This window comes from Saccostrea echinata, unplaced genomic scaffold, assembly GCF_033153115.1.
Source record: "Saccostrea echinata isolate AGI-Se365-2 ecotype Australia unplaced genomic scaffold, CSIRO_AGI_Sech_v1 ptg000054l, whole genome shotgun sequence".
NCBI classification, from domain to species: domain Eukaryota; kingdom Metazoa; phylum Mollusca; class Bivalvia; order Ostreida; family Ostreidae; genus Saccostrea; species Saccostrea echinata.
In genome coordinates this window covers 7,080,721-7,103,404 of record NW_026889803.1, presented here as the reverse complement: position 1 = coordinate 7,103,404, position 22,684 = coordinate 7,080,721, and the positions used below count along the sequence as shown (strand labels likewise).

The 22,684-nt window shown below is 33.7% G+C and overlaps 2 protein-coding genes across 2 annotated transcripts; one reads left to right on the top strand and one right to left on the bottom strand.

The window, feature by feature from the left end:
- Positions 1-922: 922 nt before the first annotated feature.
- Positions 923-3,764, bottom strand: LOC133171744 (uncharacterized). Its single transcript, XM_061306537.1, has 7 exons — positions 3,438-3,764; positions 2,675-2,744; positions 2,359-2,409; positions 1,882-1,986; positions 1,544-1,707; positions 1,211-1,330; positions 923-1,097 (listed from the first exon to the last, which is right to left on the bottom strand). The coding sequence occupies exons 1-7, from the start codon at positions 3,705-3,707 to the stop codon at positions 1,008-1,010; spliced, it is 870 nt and encodes a 289-aa protein (XP_061162521.1). The 5' UTR covers positions 3,708-3,764; the 3' UTR covers positions 923-1,007.
- Positions 3,765-5,060: 1,296 nt separating this feature from the next.
- LOC133171851 (uncharacterized) lies at positions 5,061-12,573 on the top strand. The gene is made up of 9 exons (XM_061306645.1): positions 5,061-5,065; positions 5,270-5,366; positions 5,538-5,906; positions 6,474-6,543; positions 6,731-6,781; positions 11,381-11,605; positions 11,693-11,859; positions 12,166-12,282; positions 12,474-12,573. The coding sequence occupies exons 1-9, from the start codon at positions 5,061-5,063 to the stop codon at positions 12,564-12,566; spliced, it is 1,194 nt and encodes a 397-aa protein (XP_061162629.1). The 3' UTR covers positions 12,567-12,573.
- The last annotated feature ends 10,111 nt before the right edge of the window (positions 12,574-22,684 follow it).

The following is a 22,684-nucleotide window of genomic DNA, read 5'->3' as shown; positions in this document are numbered from 1 at the left end:
TAAACATATCGTTCCGAAATATTAGGAGTGGAAATGATAGCGTTCGCATTGAAGCTGGTGTGTGTCTAATTGAAGCAAAATGTTGGTGTAACCTACTTACATAACCTACGTACTAAATAGTAAGACTATATTCCTCCGCCAAACCCGATACAGGGGCCCGTTTTACAAAAGAACTTACCACGAAGACCAAAATTTAATTTTGCTTATATCTTTTTAATTTACATTATATTGAAAATGGTTTTAATCTTTTTAAAAGGAATGTACTCGTAGTAATATATTTATACGCTAGCAATTTTAAACAGAATGACTGGTTTTGCAAAACTTTACAATCAACTTAAGTTTTTGGTCTTAGTCGTAATTTCTTTTGTAAAACGGGCCCCAGGACGTTTTACTGGTAGATTATGAATTCGAGTCAAAATTAAGCACATACTTTCTTGTGCTATTTTGTCTTTGTTCACGTTGTAGAATTGTAGAGTGACCAACCAAACAAAAAGATTCCAATATGATCGATTTTAAATTGTACCAAGCCAAACCTTATTCTCAAATTTCCACATCATTGAAATTTGAAAATATTTTGTGGATAGACAGCAAAAAGAGATATATACGCGTGTAAAATACATTAACTTCATCAAAATTTATTGGTGAAAAAAAATAAAGACAACTTTTGCCATCTTTTATGATGTTGCTTAGAGTCATTACGGAGAATTCTGTCTTGTCAAGTACATATACTAATATCGTTTTATGAACTACAAAACGTGATTCTAATAATCTGATATCCAATGAACAAATTAATTTAACCGATCTTCATAAAGGTATCACTTTAAACTTTTTAAATTTAAACTCTGCCTTTTAGGCACAATATATCATCTATAAACAAAAACAAACAAATTATTTTAAAAAAAAAAATGCATAGCACCTCAACAATTTATATAAAAAAAGTGTTATAAGAAACTTATCACAGAAAATCCAATATTTCAAGTCACATGCAGAGTTAAGTACTTTCTTCTTTACCACTGTATCACGTAATAATAGCGGGCAAGAAAGGGAGGGATAGACACCTTCTCCAGGTACATATTGGAGCAAAGCTGGCGGGCAATCTGCAATTTTTAATCAAAAATACCATGTTAATGAACAACTAATCCAAGTGCTGCCAGGGATCAAAATATTTTTAGAAGAGATTTCCAAAGACGATAAATGGAAGTTTATTTACCACAAAGCTGGTGGCAGTGCATTCCACAAAAATCCCCGATTTCGTTCCTCCTAACATTGCATCTCCTTTAAAGTAGGAGACTGGAGAATACTTTGGAATGGACCTACAGTCACTCATTATCTGGAAATAAAATGTTATTTTATTTTCAAACTTTCAGAAGATGACGAAATCTTGGACATAAATATATATGAAGCCCTTTTGCATTTCAAAAATACAAAAATCATAGCATAGCGTATGAAGGTGTACAATCGTTTTAAGAATTTATCATTAAAAGTTGTAGCAGATAAATTATTAAATAATTGAGATAAAACTTTTATCACAAGCCATGCTCACATGCGCTTGACGTTTCCATTTGTTGACTTCCGGTGCTTTGCAGTATGCCATAACGACACCCTCTTCGTCTGCAATGGCGGAGTTGGGACAATGTCGAGAATCGGCATTGAATACTGTGGACATCTGAGCGATACCAATCTCAAGTCGAACTCCGTCACATGTACCTAAGTATGTTTGATAAAAGCTAGCACTGTCAATTTAAAAGTTTCTTTTTTATGCAAAAGTGTTCCTGATAGTGTATTGATAAACAGCCATGGCTATAAAGATTTACATTTTAAACATTAAAAAAATACTTGCAATTGTTATTAGTTATTAATTCAGGGAAAAAAAATATTTACTTGTTTGAATCGGTTGTGGAGGCGCTGTTGGCAGAGTAACCCAGATAATCGGTCGTTTTGTTGGTTGTGGGGTTGAATGAGAAGCTGGCGTAGGGAGAACCAAGCCTAATATAAACAACAAAGTTCAAATCTGTCAAATACAAAGGATTCTTATTCGTTTTCCACTTAAACGTCACCAGAAATGTTTATTCCGAGTCCAAGTACTAAGTACATACTTTCTTCAGCAAATTATATTAAATCAGTTACAAGCATCATCTTTGATTAAATTCAATGAATTCTTACCCCCCCCCCCCCCCCCAACAAAAAATGATTAAAAAAGTGGATTTTTAAATGAATGTGCACGTGTACTTAAGTAGAAAGTTTTATTTCAGGAGAAAGAGCAAACCTCACAGAAAAAAAAAATTATTAAAAAAAGATGCCACTTTTCATATCCTGTTCATAGACATGTTTTAGATTACATGTAATTTCATTTTCTACCTGGTATGGTTCCAATGTGATGAACACACTGGCTGGACTTCACTATATTTTCTGAAAGGTACAACAGAAAAAAAATTTCAAAAGCCATGTTATAAGCTGCAAATAACTAGTATCAGGAAAGATACAGCTTTTAAATATTTGAACATATGCCATGCTATCCATTGCGCATCTATTGCATATGAACCCTGATTTTTCTTATTTTCGCAGGAAAAAGTGTAACACGTACATGTATACATGTATATTTGCTTTTCTGTATAATCAATATATAGACACAACAATTAAAATATATTATAGAAAACTACAAGTAAATACATACGGACGTTGAATGAAAGGCTTCCAGGACACTGCATGTCTAGAAATCCTGAATCTTTTTGCATATAGCCAAGCTAAAAGGAAGAAAAAACATTCTGTCTGCTTCATTTGTAAAACTCTTTTGTACTGCACCTGATAAAGATAATACTGAATTTTTAAATACAGTAAAACTCGCTCAGGGGCTGACAAATCCCATTGCCCGACGCCCGGGGCTAGTGAATTTTAGGAGAGGGAAAGTGAAATTTTATCAACCACTTGCCCGTGGGCAAGTGACTTTTAAAAATTAAATAAATATTTAAGTCATAGATTTAATTTTGGGCACAGAGGATTGCATGTTCTACTCAGTATTTTCCTTGCTTTTTTTTTAATATATATAAATTAGTTTATGATTGGGCAAGCAAAAATTCAGGTAGGGCAAGTGAATTTTCACCATACACTTGCCCTTGGACAAGTGCCTAAAAAATCTATTTGTCAGCCCCTGTCGCTTATAAGGTACTCCGATAAAAGGATATGTTGTTTATAAGAAAGTCTTTCCCCCGTCCCTCATATAATATAACACTTTCTTATTTATATGAATAGGGAAAAAATCGATAATTGTCCTCAGGACTTCCTCATCAGCAAGTTTATACTGTATTGATTGAATAACAAGTGATAATATAAGCAATAATCAACCTTATTTATACAATGAGAGATGATCTAGTCAAAAATATAAGATTTATCTCAAACATTATAAGGAAATACTACATAGAGGGACGTGAAGTTCTTACCCTGTTTACATTGTCACTGTTGTAATAAATGGCTACCCAACCATCCGGAGCCTGCGCATTAAAGGCAGCTACACAATGGGGAGAAGACAGATCCACGTAATGGTCAGTGTTTTCTGGAGGATAGATGATTCCAATCAGCTTACTGGTCTGGCTAGGACATTCGTACAAATAGGACCCGTATGGGTGCAAAAAGTTACAGAAGCACAGAAAATTTGCTGATGCTTTCTGCAAAAAGGCTGCAGCAAACAGGAATACAATTTTCATTTTCATTTCGAATGTTTGTGCATGCAGTTCCGAAAAGTCTTTTCTATTTAAAGAGACGACAGGCTTAAGATAGCTCACTTAAGATTTGTTACTAAACTTCAACCTGGATTTTCTTAATCTTAAGTAACGTCAGACGAGACTTCAAAAGGGAACAACGGAAGTAGATTTGGAATCTTGATTAAGAATTTACACTAAGATACGGACTTAATCTTGACCTTCCATCACTTAAAATTTTCATCTAGACAAACCGACTCCTATGTGTCATTGACTTTTTAAATACAAAATTCCCCTGAAATTTCCGTATAAATCATGATTACCAGTTTACTGTTGATCTAGGAAAAGATGGACCTAAGAGAATGCAGACACACCTACTTCCACACATAACCAGTAACGTTTCTGTTCACTTTTGAAAAGCAGTAAAGATACATACAAATATTCTCTACAGGTGCTATCTTTTTTTTTTTATATATAATATTTATCAGTACTTAGCCACAGAAATGGCGAAATTACCCTCACTGCTGTACCAAAGTATCACATACGTATTTTTGTTTGTCATAAGTAAAGTTAAAATGTATTGCACACACCTTCTGCTGTTGACTCCTGTATTGCAGAAGTCAAAGACAAATCAATTCTGGAAATTCTTTTCAAACGTACAATGAACACTTATATGAAAAATGTTGATAAAGGTATGCTTTGTATTCATTATAACATTATAAAAACATAGCTTAAAATGAAAAGAAAAAAGATACATGTACATTTATTAATTATGGATTTAAAATAAGAACTGTATATTTGGATAATTTTGTACTTTTTCATGATTAAAAATCTAGCCAAATCTTACATCGGAAATACTACAATGAAAAATACTTTGAAATTCCGCATCAGCAATTTCTTGTTAATTTTCTCCAAAATACAGATAAAAGAAATCCTGTCTCACGAGTGGTTGAGACGTAATAGCTAAGCGATTGAGAGATTGAAAAACGTTGTAAACATGGATTTTTAACAACATATTTAGTGAAACTTTGGCAGTTTTAGTCTATGTCAGGATGGTTCATTTACTCTCTCTATCTTTTAATAGGTCAGGGAGTTTAAAAAAACTCTGCATGAAGGGAAGGAAAATCGAGAGTTTTGCCGCACTTCTGATATTCTCTCACACTGTGAGAATACCAATTAGATATCCTTTCAAAATGTGTCAAAATATCACTTTTATTCAATAAATAAATTACAGTATTTCACTGTTGAAAATGTTATGAACATGCAAATATTAATATTCTGATGAGTCACCTATCAATTCTCACAAGCATTGCCTTTAATGGAGGTTTCTGACCAATCTGCAAGCGATATCTTTTGAGTTTAATAATGGGGTAAGGTTTTGTTATTGCGAAGTCTTGTTGGTCTTATGTTAACTAACAACATAAACTGTGTCGAGTATTTTGAAAACGTTATCAAACTAATGGATAGTTTATCATTAGGTCGACCTCAACAACAAGAAAATGATTAAGGTAAGGAATTATATGAAAGCCAGTAACAGGTTAAAAAAAAGAAATAGGATTTTTTGTCTTTGTCAGATACAACTGCTTATCCGTTAAAAGAGTTTTTCATCCAGGAGTTCTCATAGAAATACGGATTCTGAGAGAAAGTGACAGATCCAAATCAGTATTCAAGGTAAGCCACATTTGGTTTTAAAAAGACATTCAAGTGAATTTTGTTGCACTGAATGTTTTTTTTTTTTTTTTTACAACAAATTGAAACCAGTACATCAATTTGACACACGATTAAATCGACTGTAATTCAATGAAAATGTCAAAAAAGTAAACTGTATGTTTATGTTTTCAGATGTTACTGCTTCACGTGTTCATATTTCTGTCGGTGTGTATCGGTATCAGTAGCGCACTCTTGGGGCATCATCGCCATACAACGCACCACACGACCGTCGTAACTAACCCAACGGGAGCTTCGGCACGACCGACAACTCCAGCACCAACACGATCGACAACTGCCCAAGCAAAACATGCGTGTATTTGCAATACGAACCATCCTCAATTAGACATTTTTCAATGCCCTGACACTAAAAGTCAGATTATTGGGTTCCTGTATCTACAGGATTCTCCCTACTCAACGGATTTAAGTACTAGCCATTGCAAAGAGTTAGCGTCATTTGTTGTGTCGCATGATGGCTGGTTTCCAGTAATTCACTTTGGCCAGGTTTGGAAGTTTCTGCAACTTATAATCTTTTTAAACATGTTATATAAAAGCTTCATTGTTAACCGAGGGGTGAAAATATACGTGGAGTGAAATACATGCAATGAAAATGCAAGCAGTAGTTATATGATATTCCATATATCAAAAGAATGAAAAACAAGCTCTTACAACTTACCATTCTTGTCCTTAGATAATATCATGTATCATGCAGGTCAAATAATAGAAAATGGATCTTTCAAACAATACAAGTTATACAAATTGAACACAGGTAGATGTAGGTAACGCAACAACCACGAGAATCTTCAGTATTGACAGCAGCAAAAATATGATGAATTTTACATCACTCCATAATAAATAGTGACTAATTCATACATTTAAGTTATAGTTCATACATGTAACTCACTATTAAATTAGTACTTGTCAAGTATATTCGAATATGCGTACGCGTGCAAATTCTGCAACGTGTTGTAGCCCCCTCTAAAACAGAGAAACATTTGCGCGCTCTCTCTCTCTCTCATACGCTTGTTACGAATTAAATCTAATGATTCCTTGGTCTTTCTTGCAACACAGGTCGGCTACGTAAGAAGAGATGCCGGGACGAGCGTGGAAAAGTGTCCAGGACCCATGACTTCTGCTAAAGGTAGGAAGAAAGGGAGAACTTGCACGACATATTTTATTGTAGACTATAGGCCCTTTGCAATTTTACCATGGCATGGCATCTTTGCTAGCAAAGTAGTAGGGTAGATTTCGGATCGGAAACCCTTGGCTAGCGAAGATGATGGCATGGAGGACTTCTTTAACTTGATGAAATTTCTACTTTTTTGTAGGTTTTCAGGCGAAACCATGCCAGTTGTTCTTTTTTCTATCAAGCAGCACAGGTTAGGGTCTCTGAAGACAGAGCATTTTGTACATTTTTAGCTCTACTGGTCAAAGACCAGAAGAGCTTATGCGATAGTAAGGTGTCGTCCGTCCGTCTGTCTGTCTGTCCGTCTGTTTGTAAACAATTTTTCAAAATGCTACTCCTCCTACACTTTTGGTCTCATTTCATTATAACTTGGCATACAAGTAGACTACACTAAGATACACAACTTAGTGCATCGGTGTTTGATTTTGTTGAGTGGTGTTGCCATGGTTACTAAAAATAGAAATTTCTGTGAAATTTCTTTAAAACGCTACTCCTCCTACAGTTCTGGTTTAATTTCATTATAACTTGGCACACAAGTAGACTACACTAAGACACATAACTAAGTGCATCGGCTTATGATTTTGTTGAAGGGTATTGCCATGGTCACTAAAAATAGAAATTTCTGTGAAATACTAAAAATTTCTTTAAAACGCTACTTCTCCTACAGTTTTGGTTTGATTTTAATATAACTTGGCACACAAGTAGACTACACCAAGATACATAACTAAGTGCATCGTTTTTTGTTTTTTTTGTTTTTTTTTTTGTTTTTTTTTTTTTGTTTTTTTTTGATTTTGTTGAAAGGTGTTGCAATGATTACTAAAAATAGAAATTTCTGTGAAATTCCTTTAAAACACTACTTCTCCTACAGTTTTGGTTTGATTTCAGTATAGCTTGGCACACAAGTAGACAGCACTAAAATACATTATTCAGTGCATTGGTTTTTGATTTTAGAGAACAGTGTTGCCATGGTTACTAAACATAGAAATTTCGGTGAAATACTTTCAAAATGCTACTCCTTCTATACTTTTGCTGTAATTTCAGTGTAACTTGGCATGCAAATGAGTACACTGAGATATCAGGGTTTTTTTTTTATTTTGATGTATGCCATCATGTTGCCATGGTTACTAAAAGCAAAATTTCTGAAAAAAGTCCTTTAAAAGGTTACTCTTCCTACAGTTTTAGTCTGATTGCAATAAATTTTGCTACAAAAAGAGACTAAACCAAGGATCATTACTCTATTTATTGCAAAGTTTCAAGCCCAAGTGCTACTTTTCCTTTGTTATAAGTACAAACCAGTAGAGCTACAGTCTCATCAGAGACTTCTGGTCTCTATTGTTTTCGTAAAAGTTTATTAGTCTCTTTTGTCAAGTAAAATTAAGACATATTTCGGCCACGCAACCTTCGCCACATTAATTTAAAACTAAGTCAATTATTTTTTGCTTCATTTTTATTTCACAGAGCTAAAATTCTGATCAGCGTGTCCGGTGTCCGTCTACGTTCGTAAACTTTAACCAAAACGCCAATTAAACATTGAAGGACCACACCCTCTTTCAAGGGGAGATAATTAAGAAATAGTGAAATGTGGTGGAGTTTAAAAACTTTCTTCTCAAGAACAACCTGGCCAGAAAAAATAAAATCTTCATGACATTGTCTATCTTATTCAAATCATGGCCCTTGCAGGTAGAGTGGGTCCAGAATAGGGAATCAGAGTTTAATATTGGAATATATAGGGAAAAATGTATAAATATCTTATCAAAAACAGAATGTTCTGATATGATTAGTGATGTTAAGATGCAAGCATCCCCAGATGGTACAGATTCAGGGGTTTTTTTTCAAATCATTGCCTCTTCAGTGCCTCAGTAAGAGATCAGTTTTTTACATGGGGATGTAAACGAAAAAAAAATGTTTTAAAATCGTCTTCCTTAGGACAACATGGTCATTATTAGTCCATGAATTTGTACGCATCCTTATCTAATGCAGATTCAATCAAACCATGACCCCACGGAAGCAAGGCGCGGATACAGTATGAGAATAAAAAGGATTTTTTTTTTTAAAAGGGACATAATTCAATCGTATTTATATGAATACATTCCAAAGTTGTTTGGAATCTTTTTTTTTTTCAAATTTGGGACCCTGAAGTTAGAGTATGGCTAAAATTGACGATCAAATTTCACCTGATGTACTCGTACATGTATGTATACATATTTTTTCTTCTCCAAGATTTAGTATTTGAAATTGATTGAATCCACGCAGCATGGGAATATTAGTCTTTTACTATGATTTAATACGACCCTGCTTCTCGAGAAAAGATGTTTTTATAATATTTATACATGTATATTAGTCTCTCTGCTGGTCGGAGATTAAGGGTATAGCCGAGCGTCTGGTTGTAATTTCTCACAGAAAACTTTGAACCCCATTTTAGCCTAACCTTTATACCAGGTGCATTGATTTCAGTAAATATGCATCTGCACTATACATTTTGATACCAATCATGACCAAGTAATTTTTTATGACCCCCTTGAAAAAGTGGCATATTGCTTTGCACTTGTCGGTCGGAATGTCGGTAGACAAAGTGTTAATGTCTGCTCAATATCTTGAGAACCCTATGCTTGACAGATATCCCTGGTACACTAGTACCCCCTGAAGAGTTGATTTTCAGGTCACAAGGTCAGAGATCAGGGGAAAAAATACTCTAGACATAGGAAAAACTTGTCCATTCAATATCTTGAGAACTATTTTCCATGACAGACATCAAACTGAGTACATTGGTTTACCTTGAGCAGGCCTGTAGGAAGCAATTTCACTTTGAGGGGGCACAATCATACATTTTCAGTTGAGGGGGCACTATGGACTAACAAAATTCCTTGATAAGGAAAAAAAAAAAAAAAAAAAAAAAAAAAAAGGTCATCAGACGTTATTAATGAGGGGGCACAAGCATGTAGTAGCTATGTTTTCTATAGTATTCTATATATCGGCAAAATTATTCCTACGGCCATGTTGAGGAATAAATGATCCTTATTAACTTTATAATCACAGAGTCAAAGGTCAAGGGTCAAACTGAACATAGGAAGAAAAAGACCGCTCAATATCTTGAGAATCCCTCGCTAGATAGACATCAATCTTGGTACACTGGTTCCCATTGAGGAGTAGATGGTCACTGTAAATTTGATATCACTAGGTCAAAGGTCAAGGATTAAATTGGACATAGCTATATATAGACCCACTCAATATCTTGAGAACCCTTTGCTTAACAGACATCAAACTTGTAAAGTTTACACTGGTTCATTTTCATGAATAGATAACCCCTATTGATTTTGAAGTCACGTGGTCAAAGGCCAAGGATAAATTGGACATAGGAATTATATATTGAATTTCTCGAGAAATTTTTGCTTGACAGACATCACACATTCCGCTGAGGAGTAGTTGAACATTACTGATTTTGAGGTCACAAGGTCAACGGTCAAACTGGACATAGAAATAGATTGACCACTCAATATCTTGAAAATCCTCTGCTTGACAAACATCAAACTTGGTACACTAGTTTTCCTTTAGGAGATGACCCCTATAGCTTATGAGGTCACAAGGTCAAGAGTCAAAGTGAACATTATACAGTTGTTGACTAGGTATGACGGCAACGTATGATTTGATGGACCTGAAGGTGAAAATGTTGCCCGAGGCCGCAGGCTGGGATGTTGCCCGAATCCTAGTCTATAACTGTTTTGTTATACCCTTCACTTCAGATAGAGTAACTAAAATGAAAACAATTGAACAGATTTAATCAATATATAATCAATTACTAGTACTTTCTTTGGAAAATTTTGGTTTGATCAACAAAAATAAAACAATAGCAGAGAATGAAAATATTAATAATTATAAAATCATTATAGCACAAAAATTACTTATCACAAAACATACTCTTTCAAATAGCACACAACAACTCTTGCAGCTCTAAACTTCGGCTACTAGTATTTCCGTGTCGCCAGTATTGAACGACGATTAAATACTTGTGACGTAGCGGTCTAACAGTTCTTTTGTTGGACTGGCAGGCTGGACAACAATGAAATTGTGAGACCAATGCAATAAGCACTTCTTTTGTTGGACTTTTTATTAGTAATAAATATACAGAGAGATATTTATAAGGGTATAACAAAGGAAGATATTGACCGTTCCATATCTTGAGAACAATTTGCTTGACAGACATTAAACTTTGAACGCTGGTTCCCTCTCAGAAGAAGATGGCCCCTTTTGATTTCAAAGGTCAAGGATCAAAAAAACATAGACACTAGATATACAATGTAGGAAGGTATTGCCAATTCAGTTTCCTGAGAACCATTTGCTTTAGACATCAATTTTGGTACACTGGTACTCTTTAAGAAGTATATTACTCCAAATGATATTTGGATCTGTTAGAGGTCAAACTTAGTATTATGTTTGCCCCTGACTAGAAGATGACCAATTGTTTTCGCTATCATTACAGACATCCTAAATTGAAAATTGTCCCCTTTCTAAAATTGCCACATATGTGTTTCTCAAACATTGTTTTAAGTTTCTGCCTATATATTTCCAACCTAAATTTTGATTCCCAATTTTGGCACAACCTTAAAACCGAGGCTATGATTCTTTCCATCTTGAATCTGCACAACCTGAGGATGCTTGCATGAAAATGTGAGTAATCATGCCCTGTTTATATCTTTGTTATACCTTTCATGGTACATGCAATTACATGACCCTTTTCGAAATGGTTATGTATTGCTCATATTATGTATCTGAGCCCAATTTTCTTTCCCTAAAGTACCGAGCAGCAATTCAACTCATGCTATGCCATCAACTACTCCTAAACTACTGACTACAACGACAACTGCTAAAAGGCATACTAGTGTTTCTACCACTATGAAAGGGCCAGTTATGTCAACTTCCACGACCAAAGGACCAGCAATGTCATCTAGTACTACTGCTAGACATACTACTATTTCTACCAGTACTAAAAGACCAGCTATGTCAACTTCATCGACAGGAGGTTGTAGTTTGCGTTAATCTTCTTGAATCTTAAGATCAACTTATTTTGCAAAGCATACGAAAATATACAGTTACTTTCCTGTTTCAGTGGACCGCGTTTGCAATAGCCTTGAAACTATCCTGGAACTTGGGAAACACGAACCAGTTTATCACGGGCATGCGCGACAATGCCCAGGGGGCGACTCTAAGAACGAAGCTGTTGTAATGAAATTCTGTTATGCCCCAGATTCTTCAACATGGATCCAAGGAAGACGGGTAAAACAAAAATAAAAACAACACAAAAACCAAAAAAAGTACAACGACAACACGAAACAAAAACAAAGAAATTAAACAAAAAACAAGACGACTGACCATAATATTCTAGGGCATCCATAATCTTTAAAACATTGAAATGTTATATATGTAACCAAACAGTATGCTGTCAAATTATAAAAGATCAATTTAAATATGGTATGTATCATCAAATTGTTACGGCTTTGAATTCATAGGTAAATAATATTTTCTCAAGGATAAAAAATTAACTAATCTTAAACTATAAAGTAATGCCAATTTTCTCTACAGGTACTGGATCATTGTTCCGACATTCCACCCTACACACCTGTTAATATGTATGGATTTGGCTCAAACATGCTAATATCTGGGATATTTATTAAATGTACCAATGCCACATCATTTTCGGTAAAAAATTTTTCAAAGTCCCTCTGCGTGTAGTGCTTTTTATAGCAATGGTTAAAACTAAAATATATTGTTAAAACGTGATTAAATTCAGAAAGTATTATAATATTTTTCTTCCTAATTCCTGTTTTGTTAAGTCTATGTCAATGTATTTATACTGAGAAATGTATTTCTGAATTGATTTTTCCCAACAGATTATTCATCAAAAGGATTGTTCTGGCGGACTCCACCTAGAAACCGTTAACGTGTTGACAGGCTCTGGGATGTTTTATGTCATCCACTGGTGATGAAATTGTTGAAGGTCATTCATGTTTTTAATAAAAATTTCTGTTAACCGTTTTCTGTATCTTTATTAACAAGTTCAAATAGTGTTTCTGCATGATATTGAAATATCGAGTTGTCTTTCTTTCTGCACATTTCTAATGCATCAGTGCAGTCGGGTCAGATTCGGGAGTTCGTTGGGTGAGTTTCGCACCCCCTCTTTTCTCTAGAAAATATTATTTTTGAAACAAAAGAAGTTCAATATTTATCTGTTGAAAGTAAATAAAGCTCTAGATTAAGTTTGTTTCCTTAATTTTCGAAAAAAAGGCACCAGAACTCACCACAGTGATACCAGTTTATAAAAGTTTTATGGCTTAGAGTATGAAGTACCCCTCCCAATCCCTTTCCCGTACACTGGCCCATTTCGAGAAACCTGTGTCTGGACAGACACATATGTTAAGGTAAACTGAAAAAATAACCTGATTACGGTCATAGGCTAAATGGGGGGAAAGTGAGATTTTTTTTTCATATCTTCTTATGTTTTATTGCTTTTTGATTCAAATTAATTTGTTACGTAGTAAAATTAATTTGTTACGTGGTTATATTAATTATGTTTATTTCAGAGGGATCTCGTTTATTTTATGTTATTGTATGAACAACTGGCAAAAAAAATGGATGCTATTATGACTGCATAGGTCCGGGGTCCGCATTAAGGCATTTAGTGAGAACTACTCAAGGTAGATAAATGACATTTCAGTCGTAAATTCATATTTAAATTTTATGTACGACTCACAGGCGCTTGACGTTTTTAACCTTTCTTTCCATAAATAAAAAATCCCCCATACTATAAAGGTTTGTCACGGTCGCCATCTTGAATTTTTCAGTTCAGCTACTTCGCCTCGATTTTTAGTCTACAATGGGTTTAAAATTAACGGATACAACAGTTTCCCTCAAGTACTTACTTTAACTATGCCTCCACTTTTGGGCAGTTCAACTCAAATCACATTAAATCCTCTCCAATTCTTAAAATGTCGCTTCAAACTCGGTCTACTGCTACCGATTCCGTAAAACTTAGAAAAGGGAGGCCGGAAGTTGATGTTAGAACGTCACAATCCGGGAAAGCCCTTTTCTGATTGATGGATATCTTGAGAGTTATATTAATATTAACATCTTCGCTAGCCAAGGGTTTCTGATACGCTACTCTCCTCATAAGCCCTTGGCATACTGTGTTAAAAAAAGTTGGGATTTTTTTCTCAAGTTGTGATTGGAGTTGATCGACATCGTTCGACCAGTCAGAAATTGTTTTTTGTAAATGACGATATTTGCGTTCGGGATATATCTTGACTCTTTAATATCGGGAATGAAAAACGCAAGTAAACAACGATCCATAAGATAACATGCCATTCTATGAATAGCTATATGGTGTCATCCAATATCTTAAGCTACATGCAAAATATGTGATTAAGAATCTATACTGAAGAAGTAGATTTGCATTTTAACATGTTTAAATAACAATTAACATAACTTAATACCTTCTTGTTAATTATTCTTTAAAAACATTATGTTTTTAAATACGCTTTTTATTTCTGTCGATGACGCAATCTGTGCGAACCTGGTAAGAATCGTGATCACGTGACGAAAACAATCCCGTCTTTTGTCAGCACCGTATGCCAAGGGAGAAACCTTTGGCTAGCGAAGATGTAATATTAATAGCTGTTTAAAAATGGAGCTTGAGCAGTTCTAGACTACTGGTACGTATTTTATAAATAACTTTGTAATATATATTGATACATCTATAGTCCCCAATTGTTTGCAAATAAATATATATTTAGCCTAAAACTGTGTACTTTTTCAACTGCTATTTAAGAAACACTGAAATATTTAGGCTGAATAGTATACACTGTATTTTACAAACAGAGGCGTAGTTACACACCTGAAAGTAAAGGGGGCTTAAATCCAAATAAAAATTCAATTATATTGTCAAAACATAAAAGCGTTTACAATTTAATTCTGAAATTAAGGGGGGGGGGGGGGTCTGGCAGATTTTGAAAATAAATTTAATTGTCCTTTACTAACATGGAAATAAAGCTGGGGAAAAATTGCCAGCCCAGTCCCCCCCCCTCCGGAATCAATTGGTCCTCCCTTAAAAATAAATGAATGGCAATATAATCTGTGAGGCCACCCGTAAGTCTTAGGCGAAGCCTTGATTGGGGCGGGGGGGGGGGGGAAGCTCCTGGCTTGTACAAATATTTCAATCACATTCTTGCAGGGAATAGCATGGTATTTGGCTTTTCTCATGAAAGACAAGACAGTAATATTGTTTTTAACACGAAGTTTAACTTTCTCGGAAACTTATTGTAAATGTACTTGAGGCATGCAGAATCTTTTACCGCTACATTTGTATCGTCTGCTCTCTGTTATAATATGTATTAATAATGTTCAGCAACAAGTATTTTAAATGTTGGTAGCAGAAATAATTTTAAAATCATATACTACAGTGGCGGATCCAGGAATCTTGAAAAGGGGGGGGGGGCGACCAGTTTGGGGTCAGGGTAGGGGCTCACAGCCACATACACAAAAATTGCTTTATTAAATCTTATGTATATTTTGGACACATAGGGAGGGGCGGGTCCCCTGCCCCCTCTAAATCCGCCAGTAAACTATTTGATCAAGGTCTTATAGAATTATTAATGTGTTATAGAACACTTACTATAGATTAATGATTAATTTGGATTTGGCAATGATTCAATAAAAGATTTCAAATAGACGTATTAATATAAAATTTGATTCGAAATAATGACAATTAATAATTTGAAACAAAAATATTTGCCGGATGATGCTAATATTTTTTTCTCTCAACAATATCTCTCTCTCTCTCTCTCTCTCTCTCTCTCTCTCTCTCTCTCTCTCTCTCTCTCTCTCTCTCTCTCTCAGACCTATATTTTTTTTTAAAACGATATGTAGTTACGCACTTGCGTACTTGCAAAGACAACTACGCGCCTGTAGAAAGAGGGGACATGGAGGTTCAGTGATCTGGGCCAGCTCACCACTGTGATGAAAAATAAAACATACACATATTTATCCTTCTTTTTTTTATAATTTTCATCGCTTCCAGACACTGAAAATAGTACTATTATAAGGAAGAAATATTTATGCCAGAATGCAAGGGGTCTGGTTTACACGAGAAATAAGTAACCAGAATTCCAGGACCAAGCATAATTTTTATTTCTTCATGATTTTTTCTTCAACAAAATAGAAGAAAAAAAAATATTTCACATATTATTTCTGATGATTATGGAAAGCATCGGCCTGCTCAGCATTCAACTTATCGAAAAAGTTTGTTACTGTCTTTGCATGATTTTTATTCCGCGAAGCGTCATATTTCTTTTAACCAATGAAATTTAAGTAGAGGGAATTCTCATTTACATAACACATCAACTTCCGGCCTCCCTTTTCTAAGTTTTACGGAATCGGTAGCAGTAGACTGAGTTTGAAGCGACATTTTAAGAATTAGAGAGGATTTAATGTGATTTGAGTTGAACTGCCCAAAAGTGGAGGCATAGTTAAAGTAAGTACTTGAGGGAAACGGTTGTATCCGTTAATTTTAAACACATTGTAGACTAAAAATCGAGGCGAAGTAGCTGAATTGAAAAATTCAAGATGGCGACCGTGACGAACCTTGTTATTATTATAGTATGGGGGATTTTTTATTTATGGAAAGAAAGGTTAAAAACGTCAAGTGCCTGTGGTACGACTCGAAATACTATTATGGTATACCAACTTACTGCTGGTTAACAGTGACTAAATATTTGCATAATATATGAGAGCAGAAAGCCGTGCTCGATTTCCTTGCGTTGTTCAAAGGGACATAATCTGAGTTAACAAACTTAATTAAACCGAACTGTGTGTGGGATGGTGGTAGGGTAATTTATTTCAGTGTATTAAACAGAGAAATAAATAAAATTAAATTCGTTGCATTCCATACTTATCACGTGATCACATACTATATATATCCTCACTCATTCATGTTCGATTATCGAGTCTCGCTATAACCTACGGGTATACACGTATATTTAAAAATGAGATAAACATTATGTATTTGATATTTTATGTATGTTTACGATTCTGAATGTATTGATTAATGAAAAATTTATTTATAATAGACTGAATCAATATTATAATTACATAAGGCAATGCAAAATAAAAGGTTATAGCGAGTACCATTCCTAAAATATGAGTTCTTTTCATTACTATCATACTTAGAATATAATTGTTTTATATTCGGACGAACATAGTGAGGGAGAATATAAAACTTACTGAATCACATTGCAGTGCAGCTGCAAATAGGAGGCTCCAAATAGCGTAGCTAGACAAAAGCCTTCATTCTATATTTAGAGGTCGCGTCATCAAGCTAACACTAATGATGTGAGGATCACGTGACCTGGTGTACACATTGCAAAAGCCTTAGGCTAACGACTGCAGGGGGTCAGGGCCCGTATAAGGGCCCCTCCCCCAGCGAGTCCAGGAATGGGAGTCCTTGGAAGCTTCGCAGAAATTAACAACATTAAGAAGTGTTAATTTGAGTTTTAGAATGTGCAGTGTGAAGATAATACAAAACGAAGTATTTTTGAATGATGAAACAAATTTATTGAAATATGTTCTTTCAACAAAGATTTTTTTATTTATTTATTTATCATAAAATGTATTATTTTAATTTTTTTTATTCAAAAAATAATGTGGATGCTTTGGCATCAAGTATACATGGTAAGCCACTGACTAAATTTCAATATGATATAAAAGGATACATTTGAGAAAAAAATAAATATGAGCCTGGTTTTGATATGAAAACTGTAAATAAATATGTATTTTAGCAATAATAGAACATGTACATACTGTTTTTACAGTTTCATCTATGATATGTTTTTTTTTATTCTATTTCTTTAAGCTAGTATACAATATACATTCCCAGGTTTGAAATGATAAGAATATATATTATATATACTTTTCAAATAATCTTGGTTGCGGAAGAAAACCTACTTTGAGTGCCATGTAAGTCAACAACTACATATATCATAGGAACTAAACAATAAAACTACAGATATATATAGGGATTGTCTAAGTGGTAGCATTAACGTTATTAGATTCGTTCTTGAAAAAATGTCCTGCAACTATATAGTTTACACGTGTATGTTGCGATTCCAAAAATATGTAACTTTTTTGTTCAATATACTCGATCAAGTTATTTGAAAAAAATTTGTGAATTACTCTGATTCAAGATTTTTATTGTCATTCTTGTGTGAGTGATTTGACCATCAAAAGGTTCAAAAGATGTGCATCCATTAAGAGATCACTAAAAGCTCTGTAGAATTCCATTAACTAGAAGGGGGATAACTGCACAAAGTTTGAATAGTGTCGTTGTGCTGTCACGGTTTTGTTTGCCGAGGTCGCCATATCTTCCTGCGATAAGGGTATTGATTTGAAGGGACCTTCTAGACAACCGAAGAATCTAATAGGTAAGACCTTCGAGTATTTATCCAAAAACAATTGAAAAATAAACTTATAGAAAATTAATTAATTTAAAAGTATTCTAAAGAATCCAGGAGTATGTTTCAAATCGAATACTTACTATACTTAAATTTACATACACTCAGTAATTATGTCGGAAAACTTTCTATCATCTTGGATTATTCATTCCACAATGTCTTATATATGGCATCATCAGACAATAACGTACATGTAGCTCTTAAATCAAGGAAGAATACACAAATATGACTTTGCAGGACTTTGGATTACCAAATATAACAGTAACTGATAAGAGGAAGTTTTAAGTCATAGATCTGTTTGTATGTTAACCCTGAAAGTACGAGTACATTTGTTCATCAACATATTGATGAAATGTCGGTATGTACAGTTTTCAATGATATTATTTCGATTTTGGTTACAAATACTTTACACAAATCCGCATTGTCGCAAACCAAGGCCAAAAATGTACGATCCTCTCCTATTTTGGAGAGTTATTGGTGGACTTCGGACCGTGGCTTGCAGTTGAGACGATGATACATTTAATAAAATTATTTTGAACACAAGAAAAATAGTAGTGTTTCGTCACTTCTTCTAGTGGTAATTCACAGATTATAAATATTTTATATTATCAGCTGTATACGCTAGGTATGTTTTTCATCTGTACGACTTGTTCAAATACCATAAGAAAAATCAAACATTTATAATTCAAACCTTCTTGGGTCATTTTAGTAATAAATTTTGTATTCTGTTTCATCATTTAGTTCATTTTGTCATGCGCGGATCTAGAGGGGGGTGTATACTGTAAAAGTATATACTGAAGCAAATAAAGAACGACTTTGGACACCCCCTCCCCCCTCCCCCCCCCCCCCCCCCCAGAAAACGTGCATCTCGCCATCACATCCACGACATAGGTTTTTTTTCACGTTTGGGGAATGGATTTAACGTTTTTTCCCTTTTTTTCAAGAAATTTCTGCATGGGTTTGAATTTTGTTTTGACTGGGATGGACCCCCACCCCCCTGGAAAAAATTCCTGGATCCGCGCCTGTTTTTCTAGTCCTTTTTCTAAAATATATTGCCTTTTCGAACTATACTTTGTCGTGTTTGAACTCTTTCAAAAATAAAAATAAATGTATTAAATATAAAATAAGTGCCTAAAATCATTGACAGGAGAATAGGACATCAATTTGCAGTTGTACAATTTGCATGAAAATATAATGCATTGCTAAATTCTAGAGTAAATCACATATCTGACATATGATGACATAATTCTTTTTTGTGAAATTTTACTGAGACATTTTTCTTTTTGATAATTCATAAAAAAGCTTTTTCTTCAATCTCCTGTGTAGAGTTGTTCATCCCTCTCTCAGGTAAAGACACAATGTAATGGGAGATAGTGACTTTTTTTTTTAATCATTATTCATAATGATTTTAAAAATACACTGAAGTTTTAAATAAGATTGATTTTACCTTTCAAGACATGACATTATATGAAACAATTCAAATAAAAAGATGATTTTCCTAAACCGTGTATAATATCTTATAAGGCAAACGACAAATTTAGTCCCAAACTATCTGAAACCCTGGGATATCTGTAGTGTTTTAGATATCATCAAAGTTAAGTTTTATGTCAATATATCTAAAGGAATTATTTTTATTATATCACGATGTTACGTGTTTATATATATCATGTTGACATGTATACATAAATCAGTCTGCGTATTTACATTTATTATATTTCGAAGAAAAATAACACCCTTGAATAGAATGGAAATATGTCATAATAAGAAGAATTTAAAAATTTAAAAATATTCTTATGATAAACCTTCTTAAATCTTGTTCAGACTCGAAAATTAGAATGTGAAATGAAAATAATAAAATTGAAAATAACACTTTGCTAAACTGTTACTAGCTCTCTGGGCATGTTTTTGAAAATAATGTAACTTATTACATTGATAATATTTTTTCACATATATGTCCCAGTTCAAAGAAGGTCGTTATATCCAAAGGTCGAGTTATATCCGAAAATATAACTCGACCTTTGGACCTAACGGCCTTCTGTGAATTGGGATCTATATGTAGAAAAAATATTATCAATGTGATGAGTCGTTTCATTCATTGTTGAATTCAGAGTCATACCGATTTTATAACTCTCGTGATTTGTATAGGTCTGTTTTCTGACAAATACCATTTGAAATTATAGGCATGGATAACGAATATGGTAGGTTATGGTTCTTAAGATATCTATTTGTACTTTTGTTTTTAAAATTTCAGCTGTCATTGCTAAAACCTTATTATACAACTGTATATGGTTTATAGTGAATAATACATTTATTCAGATACATTTTCCATATCACCCCTGTATGATGTATCACACTTCGTATCAGCCAGGGACATTAATATCAGCAATATCAGACCCTCTGGTTGATATAGGGTGTGATATAGAAAAAGGTATATATGTTATTATATTTATTACATACTACTAATTAGTAATAACATACAAAACATATCTACTTGAACGAATAAAATCTTTCAAAAATAGATAATTTAAAAAAAAAAAAAGAGTTTTCCCAGGAATACATGTGTCGCCCGCTTTATAGCTAAAAAAAAATACACTACAACATATGTACATGTAAGAAATAATGACTCTAAAACGTAAACTAAACTTTTAACACAAAGTTTTAAGGCATATACTACAGGAAGTTTCTAACTTTTCTGTCTAAAGTTGGGGGAGGGGCAAGCAGTTTCCAAATAAAAAATTATATCAAAAACTATTTTAAGAAAAGGTGCCCCCTCCTCCCACGTGCTACGCTCATGTACATTTTTTCTTTGCTGTAATAAATACTAGTAGCAAATAAACCACCCTTAGATTTATTTCAATTTTTAAAATTTTTTAATTTGAAGAAAATTAAGACCATATTTTAAAAATATTAGTACATAGTCCAAGTATATGTATGGAAGTCGAAGTGTTAAAATACGCTTTCAACAACTTTTATTATTTCAGAATTTTAATAAACAAGGTTGTAGATAATATTTTTCACAAAATTAAGATTTTTGAAAAATCATGCGATAAGTCCTCTAAGTCCATGACCCAAATTCTGCATTATTGGGGTTAATATTCATTATAAAGTCATGAAAACATTCTTTTAACTTGCTTTTAAACATGGTAACAATGCTAGTCCAGTCATTATACGGAAAGTTTGAGAACTACTAGTAATTGCATCGTTTTACATTCAATGCATTTGTAGAAAAAACAAGTTATTGCATTTTGTGAGATTTTTCACATTCAAGTATTCTATTTTACTCAATTTTACAAGAGAATGTATAGAAAACATCTTTTAACTAGATGTGTCGTAACGACACTAATGCCCCGCAGGCAGCCAAAATTTCAAATTGTAAATTGCACATTGATAGCCGAGATTATGATTAAAAATTGTGAATTCTTAAATCATTTCCAAGTTCAAGGGGGATAACTGTCAAAATTCATAGGACCATGACCAAATTCAAACTTGACCTGTATATGGCGTGTAAAACGTTGCTTTATTCGATAATCTTGCGATGTATATTTAAAATCTTGTGATGTATGTTCAAAATCTTGTGATGTATATTCAAAATCTTGTGATGGAAAAATACCTGCATGTGCAATTTCAACCATATACAAGTTAGAGAGCGGAAACTGAAAATTTCTTTAATATTCTTTTCTAAGTTCAAACCATGACCAAATTCAAACTTGACTTGCGTATTCCTATTCCATACTACTCTTGTATTTTGCCGTACCTTATTTGCCTTGAAACACATGAAGTTATTGCTTTTTTGCGTCAAGATTATAGCTAAAATATGTTAAATCAAAAAAAAAAGTTAAATCAGCTGAATATAAAGTCATTTTAATTTTTTCCCTTTGAATTGAGCTACATGTATGCTTATCAAATATTCTGTTTCATTTTCACATTCCAGACTCCTTCCCTAACAGTTCCTGAGAATTAATGTCCTCTCTGTGTCAGTTACTAATGTTGTCAACAACGAAAACAAGAACAGCTGACTACTTCCGGGGGTGACTAGTCAGTGGTATGTGTCTATAGGATCATGGAATGTGATTAAAAAATAAAAAAGAAATACAAAGTTAAACCAAAATCAATACGAAACAAAACAGTAAAATCAAATACTCTAAGCATAGATCTGATCGATAACAATGCATTCATTCTTAGTAAAATCAAATACTCTTAGCCTAGATCTGATCGATAACAATGCATTCATTCTTAGTAAAATCAAATACTCTTAGCCTAGATCTGATCGATAACAATGCATTCATTCTTAGTAAAATCAAATACTCTTAGCCTAGATCTGATCGATAACAATGCATTCATTCTTAGTAAAATCAAATACTCTTAGCCTAGATCTGATCGATAACAATGCATTCATTCTTAGTAAAATCAAATACTCTTAGCCTAGATCTGATCGATAACAATGCATTCATTCTTAGTAAAATCAAATACTCTTAGCATAGATCTGATCGATAACAATGCATTCATTCTTAGTAAAATCAAATACTCTTAGCATAGATCTGATCGATAACAATGCATTCATTCTTTCAATTTGAAAGGTTAATCTTTTTTTGTAGAGAATC

Coding starts and splice junctions, on each gene's coding strand:
- LOC133171744 (XM_061306537.1), bottom strand. CDS start 3,707: ATGAAAATGAAAATTGTATTCCTGTTTGCTGCAGCCTTTTTGCAGAAA. Junction 2,745..3,437: donor ACAGTGACAATGTAAACAGG/GTAAGAACTTCA, acceptor TCTTCCTTTTAG/CTTGGCTATATGCAAAAAGA. Junction 1,987..2,358: donor TCACATTGGAACCATACCAG/GTAGAAAATGAA, acceptor TGTTTATATTAG/GCTTGGTTCTCCCTACGCCA.
- LOC133171851 (XM_061306645.1), top strand. Junction 5,907..6,473: donor CAGTAATTCACTTTGGCCAG/GTTTGGAAGTTT, acceptor CTTGCAACACAG/GTCGGCTACGTAAGAAGAGA. Junction 6,782..11,380: donor TTTTCTATCAAGCAGCACAG/GTTAGGGTCTCT, acceptor CTTTCCCTAAAG/TACCGAGCAGCAATTCAACT.